Source organism: Hyalella azteca, unplaced genomic scaffold (assembly GCF_000764305.2).
Source record: "Hyalella azteca isolate HAZT.00-mixed unplaced genomic scaffold, Hazt_2.0.2 contig12281, whole genome shotgun sequence".
Lineage (NCBI taxonomy): Eukaryota > Metazoa > Arthropoda > Malacostraca > Amphipoda > Hyalellidae > Hyalella > Hyalella azteca.
Window position 1 is genome coordinate 27,574 of NW_025942241.1, and position 14,761 is coordinate 42,334.

At 37.4% G+C, this 14,761-nt stretch overlaps 1 protein-coding gene across 1 annotated transcript; it reads left to right on the forward strand.

Moving 5' to 3' along the window:
* Positions 1–4,562: 4,562 nt before the first annotated feature.
* Positions 4,563–14,368, forward strand: LOC108669180 (post-GPI attachment to proteins factor 2-like; the record flags this gene model as incomplete). The annotated part of the gene is given in 2 exon segments (XM_018156479.2): positions 4,563–4,765; positions 14,104–14,368. Coding segments are annotated over 2 exon segments (454 nt in total), but the record flags the coding sequence as incomplete, so codon positions are not given.
* Between the last annotated feature and the right edge of the window lie 393 nt (positions 14,369–14,761).

Below are 14,761 nucleotides of genomic sequence, written 5' to 3' on the forward strand. Positions count from 1 at the left end.
AGTGGCCTAGCACTCATCAACCAACTCACCGTCAATTTTTTACGGTGTTAATGACCTGCGTAGGGAAAAAATAAAAGTTGCATTCATTTGAGTATTTATAACGTTCAAAGTCCTCATTTGTACGTTTTTTGGAGACAAATTGTTATGAGCTTTCTTTGTTTTTTCTTTATTGTTAAAAAAGGATTGTTATATATTATTATGGATATTATGTTATATTGTTTGTTCTATCTTTGTTAATACCTTATCGAATCATTGCTGCGCTATTAATTAGCGGAAGAACTGTAAATATGTTCGCAGTAGAGCAAGCCCAGCCGTCACCAACTAGGCAAGCGTCTTGCTGTTCACTGCGGTTATAACTCAGATCAAGGGGAGGAATGCTATCCATCACGACGAGGATCGCACCTTATCTGTCAGCCTCATCCGACTGGCATGCACTCGTGCTTTCGCTGTCATATCTCCGGGGGATGCTTGATCTTTTTCGAAAAGTCTCGGTTGTTGGAAGACTGTCATTAATTGTTAATTAATTCATAAATTAAGTCATAGATTCAATGACATAGGTCATTAGCTTCAAGCTCATTCTCAAGTGGATTCTGTGGAAAAGTCCGTAAATTATTGTAAGGATTTGAATTTTAAATCGAGTGTCGTGCGTTAAAAATCATGCAGTTGAGTTGGTAGTTGACACTTGCTATTAAATATTTTTTCCTTACAATGTAATGATGGAATGTGTAATCGTATACATAAATGTATGAATGTGCATATACATTCGAATTGAGAATGCAAAAGCCATGTTGTTGACTTTACCGGCCGAGCTTTAAAGTTTTATTTCTATTTAATTTAATATTTAAAGTCTTAGAATCGGCCATTATCGTTCCCTTACCGTTCAATGATTTGCCACTCGAAAATTTCGTCCATGTCATTTACTGATCGAAAAAAGTGAACTCTGCTTTAGTGCTTTACAGACGTTGCTTTCCCAATTGTCTGTCTTCATTGTTTTTGAACTGCTGGTGCAACGGCCTGGAATATTGAGAGGTGTAATTGTCCTTTATAATACATATTCTATTTTCGTTGTAATTTTTTGCTGAATTGGAGCAGCCTGCATTCTTTTGTTTTGACCGCCGACGAATTTTTCCGTCTATTTTCATTATCGCTATATTTTTGGTCCATTTTCATTATCATTATATTATCGGTCTATTTTCAACATCATTATGTTATCGGTCTATTTTTATTATCATTATGTTATCAGTATATTTTCATTTTCACTGTATTATCGATCTATTTTCATTAGCACTATATTATCGGTATATTTTCATTATCGGTATATTACGGTCTATTTTCAATGAATTGACTAATTTTTGATTTGAAGTGCCGCAGAATAATATGTACTGTTTATGATTGATAACTTTGTATCGTATGATACCTTCATATGTATCTGGTAAATCGTAGTCATTGATCGTCTTGCACTTCTATGTGTATCGTCATGAGCTTAGAAAATCATTTTCTGCATTCGAGTTTGATATATTCTTCCATTACGAATAACTTTCAACACGTTGGTCTTGCGAATTTGAATTAGTTTCCCTTAGAGACCAAGTCTGTTTCGAGGAACTTCCAGTAGGAGGGGGAGAGTTTGCAGCGAGGACGTCTTGATTCAATTAACTTGTCAGGAGTTTAATTATGAACCTAATTGTTGCTGTGCGGCGATGCTTGCTTCTGGAGAGAACTGGGTTCAAATTTGAACATCTGAATATCTGATCGAAATTGCTATATTTGTTTCAAGCAAACAACTTACCCTCAAAGGGAATACTTTAACAGGTAAACACATCTCCAAACATTCCTAGACTTTCACTATGTTGTTATCAAACACCGTCAATGATCGCAACGTCTACATTTGATACGTTACTAATGACCAGACGACCTTATCTCTGCACACCATTGATATATTAATATTTTCCTTCATTTATACTGACCGCGCGTGTCGTCAGAATACTTTATACCATATATGGTGAATTAATTATGCAGTCGAAATTGACAGAGATTCCATAGAGAAAACTTTACGATACGATAATGTATGCACCTATTTATGATTTTTTTTACTTTTACTTAATCATGCATCTAGAATTTTAAAATTGACAATTAAATTTTTTAACACAGCAGAGGATTTAATCGTAACATTTACCTGGGAATTTAACTGTTCAATCTCAATCTCTGATCTGCTTAGGCTTTAAGATCATCATGCGTTACTGTATTAAGCACTCCACGAAATTATATATAAACAAAATATATATCTCAGAAAATGTGGCCGCCGCGGCTAAGCACTCATGCAGTGTTGAGGAAGGAGAGCGGCAGCATAAGAGGACAGGATTAGATGTCTACAGTGCAATCGCTGCAATAATTATTCGATTATTGTACACTGGTGTTATTAATTATTGGTTCTGCAATATCAAGAATAATCAATTATTAATGCATGCAGTGGTAGGAGAATAGTTAATAATAACAGTACTGAGATGAGCACCAGCATTGCTTCAGGCGACATTGTCATAGTTCTCAGTGTACACTTCAGTGTTGTGCTTAATCTTTATTTCATCTCATTTTTAAACAATAAATTCCAGGTTATTTATTCATTGTTCCGGTGTAATATATAAATAATTAAATGATTGTTTACGTGACGTTATTATCGATAATTTCACTTCTTGTCCAACTTCCTGCATTGCCCTCGAGTTCTGTGTTATTATTGCTGGGCTGCTAAAATTTATATTAATTTTTCAAATTATGAAATTTTTCGTACTAAATTTTGTAATAATCTATTATAAAAAATTTTCATTAGAGATTATTCCATATATTATAAATGTGCAATTGTTGATGTGTTAATTGTTCTATAGCTTACTATACGTGTGTCTTTAGAAAAGGCTCTTTATTTACACGCATTAACAGGGCTAGATAATTTATTTTCTGTAAGACGTTTTAATTCCATCTTTTTTTCTAACAGATTAGGCGATGTGTAAATATAGTAGAATGTTAAAAATGCGCGGTAACTTAAAAAAACAGTTAAAAGAAACACAGAAAAAGAGATCATAGCCCACCAGATACTCAGGTAGATACTCTTATTATTTTACAATTATTTCTGATGTCTTAATAATAACAATTATTATGGTAATCGTGATACTCAGGTAGCACTCGTGCAAAGTGAAATCTTGATGAATACTCAGACACTGGAATATAACATTTAATTAAACGTGGGATTTCTGCAGTTTTGTTTGTGATCATTTTGCATTGATTAATACTCGGAAACAATAATAATGTGACAGTACATTTTGTAGTGTCAGTAGTGGCCTATTGTTTTAGCATTACCGTTGAAAAAATATCAATTGTGATAGGCATAATATAATATAATACAATTATTTATAATTACGAACAACAGTGTAATTAGTGAAATTCTCGGTGCGTGTGCTAGTGCATACTTCGAAGAGGATCAAGTAACTGTAAAATGGTGAAGTAAAGAAAACAAAGCGTTGAGATGGAAATTATAACACTGAACAGTTCTCGAATAACTAAAAAGCTTCGTTCTTTTACCCTGACTCCTCGTCCATGAAGAAGAAATTCAAGAGTTCCGTACAGTACATTTATTTCTGAATACATTGTGCACCGTTCTTATACCTGACAAATTCGTCGACTTAAAAGAGAACAAGCACTGCGTGCCATGCATGCGCTTGTATTGAATACCACAGGCCAATTAGAGATAATAACTGGAAAAATAAAGTCAACACTCAGCTGAAAATAATCGTTAGGAAATTTTATTTTTTGCACTTCTTGAGCGGTGTTGGATATTTGAAGAATAAATAAGAAAGGACAGATTTTGTGCTTAACGACGAAATCCTTACAACATATTTTCAAATTCAGCGGAATTTATGTTATATAATTTACACGCACACATTAAAATCCCAATGAAAATAACGGCAGTGTAACGTAAGAATGTTTCGACAACGACGAAGATCCTCCTGAAATTAATTAATTATTTGAAAAAGATTGGTAGTTTTGAATATTTAAATCAGTGGTTTTTTGGATGCTGATATCGAATATACAATCTTTGATCGTACAGACGCCGTTTAGTTTTGTTTCATCAAAACCTTCTACCGCTCTCTGCTCATTTAACATCCTAATTCATTGATAAGGCTCTATTCACTACATAACTATGTGCTCCATTTATTTATAGTATTAAATAATGAAACCGATCGCTTCCATAGTAAATAACGATCGTAAATTCTATCTGCGCAATTTCCAACCTAAGTCAAATCGTCATCAAACATGCTGATATTAGACATCAGTTTGATGATGAGTATGACTTGAAATAGGTAGAATTCATGCACACTGTACATTTTATTTGAAAATTCCTGCCTCATTAAATGCTCTGTCTACCACCTCAAATACAACAAGACCATCACAGAATCTTGAAGTTCGAAGATTGTTTACGCATCGACGCTCATCGGATACAACTTTTCTGCCTTTCTTAAAGATAAAACAAGGAAGTAGAAGAAAGATAAATAAAAACAAGTAACAAGATTCATAATATCAATTTCTGAAGATGCCCACCACGTCACCTCACCAGCCGCCCCCACCACCACAAGAGGTGCAGGTGAAGCAAGTTCTCTTCAGCCTCCGATGGCGAGTCATGTGCCAGATCCTCCTGGCACTTCCAGTCATCGGGATATTCGTGTGTCTCATCACTTCCATGATCTTCCACTCGGACCATATAAACAACACGGTCTGTAAGGTGAGTTTGATATTCGTGTGTTTAATACCGTTAATGATTTTGATAATTTTTTGAAACTTCTTTGAAGGTAAGGGTCTACATAATTATATATAGAAACAATCTATAATCTACACAAAGTTACCGGTTGATTGATACAATAAATCTACGGATTTTTGCCCTAACATTCGAGTTTCTCGTGCCAAGTTAATTGTGCTTCATCTAGACTTTTGCTAATTGTTTATAAAGTTAACATACATTTTAGCTTCACATTTCTCGTGAATAAAGGATAATATTTAACAGAAGAGGCCTTAGCTCAAATAAAATTAAATAATTCAGATTATATTGTCACTGACGTGACGCATGTGTAAAATATTTTTAAATAGCGTAAAATAATTTTTCACGACGCTGAATACGTTTCATAATACCGAGAAACACCGCCTCCACACATTCCGAAATAGTTCTACTATTCCTAATAAATACTTAACATAGGATTACGCTCAGTTTAGTCGAATTATTAGCGCCTTAATTCGCTTGTTTAAATTAACTCGACTTTGTGATTAGAGAAAAGATTCTTGACGCTCATTTAGAAAAGCATTCATCACTCGTTAAGTAATTAATAATTTGTTTCCATTTCGGAACAACCATTATTCTTTGCTGCTACCATCACTCCTGGGCCCGAGTACCGGTCTCGGTGGAGTTTAATTTAACATAATTTAATCGTAAATTATTCCTAAAACATAAAATTTAAACGTGTTAATTTTTTTGCATTCTTGTCCGCACTGACTCCCTGTGCAATATAATTTAAAATGTATATTTTTACAACCATAAGCATCGAGGATAACTAAAAGGCACAGCAAAGAATTTAATATACTTGAGAAATTCAAGACAACATCATGCTTAAAGAAACAAGTGTATTCGAATGGGGGTGGAATAAAGATATAGAACAGAGACAATTGTACAACGTCGTAAAAGAGACAATGTTGCCGGCGCGTGGATGCGGGTGGAGATTGAAGGACCCACTTATGTCTCTGGCAACCTTGTAATTAAAGTGGTTGATGGAGTAAAATGAGTAATGATGATGGAGTAAAATGATGGAATAAAAAGTAACAGCAGCAAATTCCAGTAAACTGAATAATACAAGCAACTTAGCAGGTGTCAATGTTCTTCAGAATGTACCAAGCAATGGTCATTGGTTAGGGCAACTGATAAACAGCTCAAATTATTAGGTATAAACTGGGGTTGATATTGAGGAATAAGCTAGAGCCTAGATGCAAATCAAGAAGTTAGGTAATGAATAAACTATTATGTAAACTAGGGAGCATGCGAGGGGCAAGCAGTAACTGTGGGAGAAAATAATAGCACTAATTAATACACGGACTAGGAAGGCTGAATGCTGTCAGAAGTGATGACGGCATTCAACCGTCAATAAAATAATAATTTACAATAATAAATTATAATAATTTACAATTTAATTTATAATAATTCACAATAATAAATTACAGATAATAATCAGCACGCAATATTCATGAATGTAGTTAAGTAGTAAACAAATAAGCAAAGGGAATCAAGTAGATATGATACACATTTGCAGTGAGTTAGGTATGCAACTAACCATTGTGAAAATAAATAAACTATCCCTACATGCCCAATAAACTATCTCAATAAACTCCCAACATGCCGTCATTTAAAATTTCATTGTACCCAAACGATTTAACAGCAGCGTTGCCAGATGGTATATTTCTATACCAGATTTCACAAATCTGGTATTTTCAGAAGGTGTCTGGTATGAATATTTTAGATCTGGTTTATTGGTATATTTACCTAAATCTGGTATTTTCTGGCTTACTGCAAATTTACTGCATTAAGTTCCACCTCGGAAGTTTGAACTTCCTCCAGCGTAGGCGTGAATTATATAGATTACTAATAAAATAGATAAATATAATAGAATAAAATGAATAGACCATTATCCCTGAGAACATCAATATCATAATGTAGCTGGTTCGCAGCAATTAAAGTGGTCTGACTAACTATGAGTGCAATAGTAATAATTCAACTTGCAGTTATTAGGCATTAAATAAAGTCAGATTATCACAGAAGTTGGCTTAATAAATGATGCATTACTACAACGAAACTCGTTACAAATTATTATATCCACTGTCCACTAACTTTAAATCATGCTAATTAAAATCCTATCCAAGCACTCACGCAAGTATTCAGCTCTTCTCAGCACCAGCCACCAGTATAAAGTGGTCCGCTTGTTGGAAGACACCGCGGAACTCGGGGTCCTAAACCCCGGATCATCTTAATATGATATAGCATGCTATAGTTTTGCTTTGTGGCGAAAGGGCCATGGTAACCCCCGGTTACAACAATCAACAAACGTCATAAAAGAGACAATTCTACATCGCCACTCAATTAAATGTTAATTATAATCTCAAACCAGACGTGCAGTGATTTAGTCCTCGATTTTTGTTGCACTTGTTGGCATATTTGCTCGGAATTCCGTACATTTATTTAAAGCAATCGCTATAAAATTTAAATATTTATTTCAAGTAAACATTTGATTCTATATATTTCTCGTCACGTTAACTCCGTTGTAACACATCCATGTGGCAACATTTCTTCTCGCTTCGAGTCACCGACATGCGGAACAGCCTCCCTGATAGCATCGTTGACGCTCCGAGTATGAACGCCTTCAAGAACAGACTAGACGAAGCCATGCAGGAGCATATGTTCAGTCTTAAAATGCCTAGCAAATTACGGACCAGGCAATAAGTCCAGCAGCTATCTCAATCAATCGTCAGCTAAGGAAAGATCGGGTTCCAAAGGCCGGATCCCTTGTGAATCAAGTCACGAAAAGTTCAAGAATCGGCAATAGGCCATGGGCCTATTTCTTCAGTGCCTACACTTCTATTCTATTCTAATCAAAATTCACACCTTTGCTCTTAGATTCTACTTCCGCAGCAAGTGAATGAAAAAGATTTATAATATATTTAACACTCGCCATTATAGTCTTTACATTATAGGCATTTTCGCTATTATTTTCCTGCGTCTGATGACTCGGATACCTCCTGGAAATAGAGAAGCGGGCTCTGGAAATGAGCGAGTCATGTTTCGGGAAATGAGCGAGTCATGTTGTAGGAAATGAGCGAGAAATCCGATTCGTCTGAGCAGTTTTGCCGCCAGCTTTCATTGCCCGCCAATTACGGTGATGGCGTCACTTGAGATCGAGCTCGTATTTTTTTTTTGCTGAAAATCTTAAATCTTTAAGTGCGTTGGATGATTTCCCATCATTTTGCGTTAAAAATTTCAGCGTCATCCGACACTAATGGTTAAGGATTTATTAACTTCGTAGTGTACAGTAACTTTATTGCGGATTCACTTAATCGCGGGTTTCAAGAAATATTAATGAGAAAATTCATTAACAGATTTTCGCTGGTTCGCGAATTTCTCAGAAATTCGATCGTCTAGTACTCTAGTTTGTAAACAAATATATCCAAAATTGAATGAAATCATACATATTTAAAAACTTGTACTTTAATTGATTTATAAATAATTCAAATCATGAAAACTTGCCAAACATACATACAATATGAATGCTGAAATGTGAAAAAATATATCAGTGGATATATTTCCCCTCGCTGTTAATACTTATCGCAGCGGCCGAGGTCAGCAACTTGGCAACTGCTATTATATATAACTGCTATTGTGAGGGATTACAAACTGGTTGTGATATATTGGAATGCGATAATGGTCGAATCAAGTTATATTCGACACATGATACCAAAGTCTTTGGAGATCTTTTATTTTGCTTCAGTTGAATTTGGAATGGATATCGTGTCATAGTGTCTTAGAATGGTTATATATATAATAATATTGTGTTATACTGTCTTAAAATGGTTAGATAAAATGGTTATCGTGTTATAGCGTGTCATGACGAAATTGGCGATATGAAAATTTGTAGAATCAGTAGATGAAGCTAAAAAAATTGGATACCCATTTGAGAATAATTTTATTATTGAAAGCTACATTTTTCACTATCATTTCTCATAGCTGAAGTCCAGCTAATTTGTTATATTAGTCATCAGGTTTCTCTTTCTTAATGGAATTTGTCTAGAAAAATACACGCAGATATGAGTTCGACAGTTTTTTGTTACATTGTTCTTCTTATTTTAAGTGTTCCTGTCTATACACCCGCGAGTCATACATTATTAGAACAAAAATTTTAGTTTTACTTCAAAACTGAATTTGATTGCTTCAATAGCCTTTATATTTGACTGGCAAAAATGGCCGCCGTTAACATGTCCTATTTTCAATCGGGAAATTTTGCTCCTAAATTCTACCAAAATACCACAAAAAAAGCTTTTGGGTTCAAAATAGGCGTATTAGTCTATAATGAAGCTGAAGAAGCGCCGCTATTCCATCCATCCTAGCCACTCCAGCTTCTTCTGTGTCACGGCGGAGATCGGCGGAGATCACGGCCTAAATCATCACGACGCTTTAACAATTGACGATGAAGTCCTTCATCATCGCCCTAATTCATAAAACAGCTATTCCATGGCATATTACTTTGCATTGTATATTCCCAACGCACAAAAATAGTAACTTAATCTTTTTATAAATAATGCGAAGACGCCTACATAACAAACCAACCGAAGAAATAATCTCAAAACATTTCCTGGATACGAGTAAATAAACTTCGAATTGGTACATGTGGTTTTCCTTGGTAAAAAGAATTGAACAAAACGATGATTATTGATGATAAATTATTACCTAAATTTTCTCTTCACATTCATAAAAGTTGCAATAGTCTCGTGTTTTCAGTTCTGATTCGCCATCGATTAAAAATTAGGAAACCGACATGAGGGGCGAAATCCAATGCTCGTTTTGGCGTCAATTATAATTATTAATTGTGAGTTCCATATGAGTTCACACAGTGGAAAATAAAATTCATAATTGAATGACCTCCTAGTGAATAATAAAATAACTACAGTTTAGCGTCACGTCTTTTGTAGCACGATATCGAATTCGGTCGCGTGAATAGTTCTATAATAGCTGGAGGCAAGTTATAACCCCCAGGCTTAATACATTTTTCATCCACAAACTGGCTCATTTTTATTAAATTGAATATTAAAACCTAATTTATTTCATATTAGAGGCCTTGCCAGTGCACGTCGATATCCTACTCGATATCGTTCAGCTTGACCGGCCATATGACATCCAAACTTGTTACATTATTGAAACTGTCATTAATTATTCTTTGCTCCTGACCTTGACCTCATAGGCATATTAATTTGTAATAGATGAACTATTAATATTTAAAAACGTTGAATGCATTTACCAGCCTCCGGGGTATGAATTTCGACCAACGCTGGTTGGAATCGACTATTCAAGAGAGAGGGGGTCGCGTACGCATTTCAATCAGCGCTCACGTGTCATAAATATTATTTACGGCACATTAATGTCATAAATTAGCATGCGATATTAAGCTTGTTTAGCGATATTTTTATAACCATAAAATATAATCAATATTTAGATGCCAAAATATAAATGCTAAACATATATAATGTTAATATTCTGTATATTTCGTGATATTTCGCTTGGAATGGGTATTTCGCTCCTTTTAGCTGAATCACTCAAATTCAATATTTATCTACTTTTTTATTTTCGTTTATAATTTATTACTCTTAAACATTAAGGAAATCAAGATAAATGCCTGTAATATTGTCAAACATCGTTTTCTGTAAATTGGCCTTACCCAGCGATCGCATATACTGCGCACGCTCCTACATAACTTGGCATGAGCGCCGAACATTAAATTTCACTCGTGCATCATGATATTGACGCATCACTTAATGATTGGTGCGAGACACCATGTACACCATGTCACTGTCGTGCAGTGCTTAACGCCACTATATGTGCAGTGATGGCAGCTCCGTTATAAGAGGGTTCCCTCGGTGAGTTCGAGCCCACCGAGTCATGGGTTCGAGCCCACCGCGTTATGGGTTCGAACACACCGAGTCATGGGTTCGAACACACTGAGTCATGGGTTCGAGACTTGTGAAGCTCAGTTCATTTTTCTATGTTGCTGGTGGACGAGCATTGCCTTAGGTTGGTGTCCCTAGAGGAACTCTAGGAACTGGTTAACTAAGGGATCTTATGACTGTAACACGCGCTAGTGACACGTGCTGCTTCGCGCGCTGGCAACACGTCGCGGAGGCCATTGCTTCTGTGCCGAGGAAAGCCTATCTTCGTCTCGCCGCCACCAAATTATGGAAAACTGAAGCAAAAAAGCCCATCACTTTTTCTCTGCAGCAAAATAAGTAACACTGAAATAGAATTATAGTATGGGCCTACATATGCCTGTGAGATGTAATGTGAATGCTAGTGGCAACTTGCTCACACAAATGCTTCCAGCTTTTAAACCTAAGGATCATAGCTATTGATTGAGATCTATCCACAAATGAATGAAAAAATATAACTCAGTACTCACTGAGGTCACGGACGACGGACAGACGGACGGACAGACAGACAGACAGACAGACGGACATGGCGAGCACAATAGTGCATTTTTTCCATAAATGAGAAAATGCGCTAAAAAGAAGGCATGTGTCATATTTTAATTCCAGGCTTGTTTTATATTAAAACCTAAATTGAAAAATATAAATCGACCCCAAAAGGGAAATCGGCCTAAGCAAATAACAGAAACCTAAGTCGCAATGCCAGCAGAGCAAAATATTTTTATCGATTCAATTTATAGCTTATTTAAAATAAAGTAGTTTCTTATGACTTTGTAAGAATTTTAAGTAGAAACGAAAATTTACTAGTTACTGCTAGCCAGCCTACGTATATAGTTAACAATAAATCAGGAGAAAATAAATGAATAAATAGCAGCTACTGCCACTGTAGCTTCGGGCCCAATTATAATGCGTTTATATCGCTCCTCGTCCGTAATACAGCGGGGCAGTGGGAGCAGTTAGCCGTGAACAGATGAGACTGTTGAACATATCGCGGGCTCTATGGAGGAGTGAGCGGCGGCGTGAGGAATGGTTCATTCCTAAGCTTATTAGTTATGCTGCTGCGCCATGTTCATTCCTAAGCTTATTAGTTATGCTGCTGCACCATGTTCATTCCTAAGCATATTAGTTATGCTGCTGCACCATGTTCATTCCTAAGCTTACTAGTTATGCTGCTGCGCCATGTTCATTCCTAAGCATATTAGTTATGCTGCTACAACATGTTCATGCCTCAGCATATTATTTATGCTTAAATCGCTTGCTTGCTTGAATCGCAAGTTAACCAGGAATTTAAAAGCAAAGACAATATCACAAAAATTCACCATAGCTTTATAAGAGAAAACGTTTCGGAGTCCAGCTCCATCGTCAGTTCATAACACAAAATTCTCTTCAGAAAAAGTTCAGTCCTAGAAACACAAATCAGATTTCAAAATTGAAAATAAATAAATAAGATATGAAATTAACGCTGGTAAACGGCCTATCTATTTACCATTTCAAGAGGAAAGGAGCTAAAAGCGGCATTCAGACTAGGCTCCTGTTTAAATATATATACAGGGATTCTAAAATTCGTAGATCACTAACACCGGATTCAGAAGCTAGAATTTTGAAATCACTGTCAGATACAGAGGTGTTGCACTGTTCGGCATGAACAGTGCAACACCTGTTAGTGATCTACGAATTTTTGAATCCCAGTATATATTCAAACAGAAGCCTAGTTATTTGTGTTTCTAGGACTGAACTTTTTCTGAAGAGAATTTTGTGTTATGAACTGACGATGGAGCTGGACTCCGAAACGCTTTCTCTTGTAAAGATATGGTGAATTTTTGTGGTATTTTCTTTGCTTTTAAATTCCTGATTAGTTGATTAGTTATGCTGCAACGTCATGTTCATGCCTCAGCATATTAGTTATGCTGCTGCACCATGTTCATTCCTCAGCATATTAGTTCTGCTGCTACACCATGCTCATTCCTCAGGAAATTAGGTCCGCTGCTACAGTGTTCATTAATTCCTCAAAAAGTGAGGTCTGCCGTCACTCCTTGGTTATACCTGTGAATATTAAGTCTTCAGCTGTACCGACTCCGCCAACTAATTAAGAAACTATCTAGATTATGAATGAAACTATTAAAGATTCACCGGAATTTACATTTTTTCTTTCACTTATGCACGATAAGGCTGAAAGTTATGCAGTTAGTGACTGGAAGGAGTGCATTTTGAGTGAATCTACTGTCAGTCTTGAAATTTTAAATCAGTTTTACTGATCTAATCAAAAATAACGAAACTCTGTTCGCGGAATATTTCCCAAGCTGAAATATCGATTTTCTAAAGAAGTGTCAAATATTTAGAAGTGAAAGTAGAAACAGGAAGAACGAGCTGATATTTGAAAGACAAAGAAAACATTTGAAATCCTACTGCTCCTATATAAATTAGAAATCGCTTCATGATTAAATACAATAGACGCTATTTTCGCGGCAAATTAAAATTATAAACGCTTTTTTTCGCGGCAAATTAAAATTACTTATATTAATTTTGTGAATAGGGGCTGTGGCTAGCGACCTTAGGTTGTGCTGGGGTAGCGCTCGATGACCTCACACGGCAGCTCGATGACCTCACACGGCAGCTCGATGACCTCACACGGCAGCTTGATGACCTCACACGGCAGCTCGATGACCTCACACGGCAGCTTGTTGACCTCACACGGCAGCTCGATGACCTCACACGGCAGCTCGATGACCTCACACGGCAGCTTGATGACCTCACACGGCTGCTCGATGACCTCACACGGCAGCTTGTTGACCTCACACGGCAGCTAGATGACCTCACACGGCAGCTTGATGACCTCACACGGCAGCTTGATGACCTCACACGGCAGCTTGATGACCTCACACGGCATCACTATCATCACTAAAGCATCACTATAATATACTCATCATCATCAAGAAGTTATGTTCGAACATCATTCACGATGCCGAACTGTGTATGTCGTGTCTGAACATCAATGCATAATGTCTGCGTATGCATTGTCTTCGTATCATCAAAAATAGCTATAATTTTTCAATTCTGTTTGCCAATCTTTAATTGCCTTTGAAGCGAAACCCACCAATCACAGACGAGAATTCTGCCGCTACGTATACTTAGGCCGTTTTTTTTCGGCCGCTACGTGTTCTTAGACCGCTACGTGTACTTAGACCGCTACATGTACTTAGACCGCTATACGTATACTTAGACCGCTACGTGTACCTAGAGCGCTACGTGTACTTAGACCGCTACGTGTTCTTAGACCGCTCCGTGTAGTTAAGCGAGTTTCAATAGTTCGGCCCCCGTTTAATCCTAACATCTCCGCAGGTCTACAACTTCCTACCAAGCATCAGTGCCGTGACTGGGGTGTCGCCACAACGCTACTTGTGGCGAGTGGCAGTGGCTCTCCACATCTCGCCACGGCTGCTCGTGGCGTTCGTAAGCAAGTCTCACTACGAGTCTCTGGGCTGCATTCTGTCGCCGCCCCAGCGGCCGGCCTACCAGAGTCTGGTTAGGGCCGCCTTCTACCTCAACCTCGTGGAGCTGGGCACTCTTTGTGGCGTCACCTACATCAGCAACAAGGAGAACTACCGTGAGTGTGGTGTGGTGTGGTGTGGTGTGGTGTGGTGTGGTGTGGTGGTGTAGTGTCTGGTTAGGGCCGCCTTCTACCTCAATCTCGTGGAGCTGGGCACTCTCTGTGGCGTCACTTACATCAGCAACAAGGAGAACTACCGTGAGTGTGGTGTGGTGGTGTGTGGTGTGGTGTGGTGGTGTACTGTGGTTTGATGTGGTTGTGTGGTGTGGTGTGGTGAGCTCGCCACGCTCTGTGGCGTCACTTACATCAGCAACAAGGAGAACTACCGTGAGTGGTGTGGTGGTGTGGTGTGGTGGTGTGGTGTGGTGGTGTGGTGTGGTGGTGTGGTGTGGTGGTGTGGTGTGGTGGTGTGGTGTGGTGGTGTGGTGTGGTGGTGTGGTGTGGTGGTGT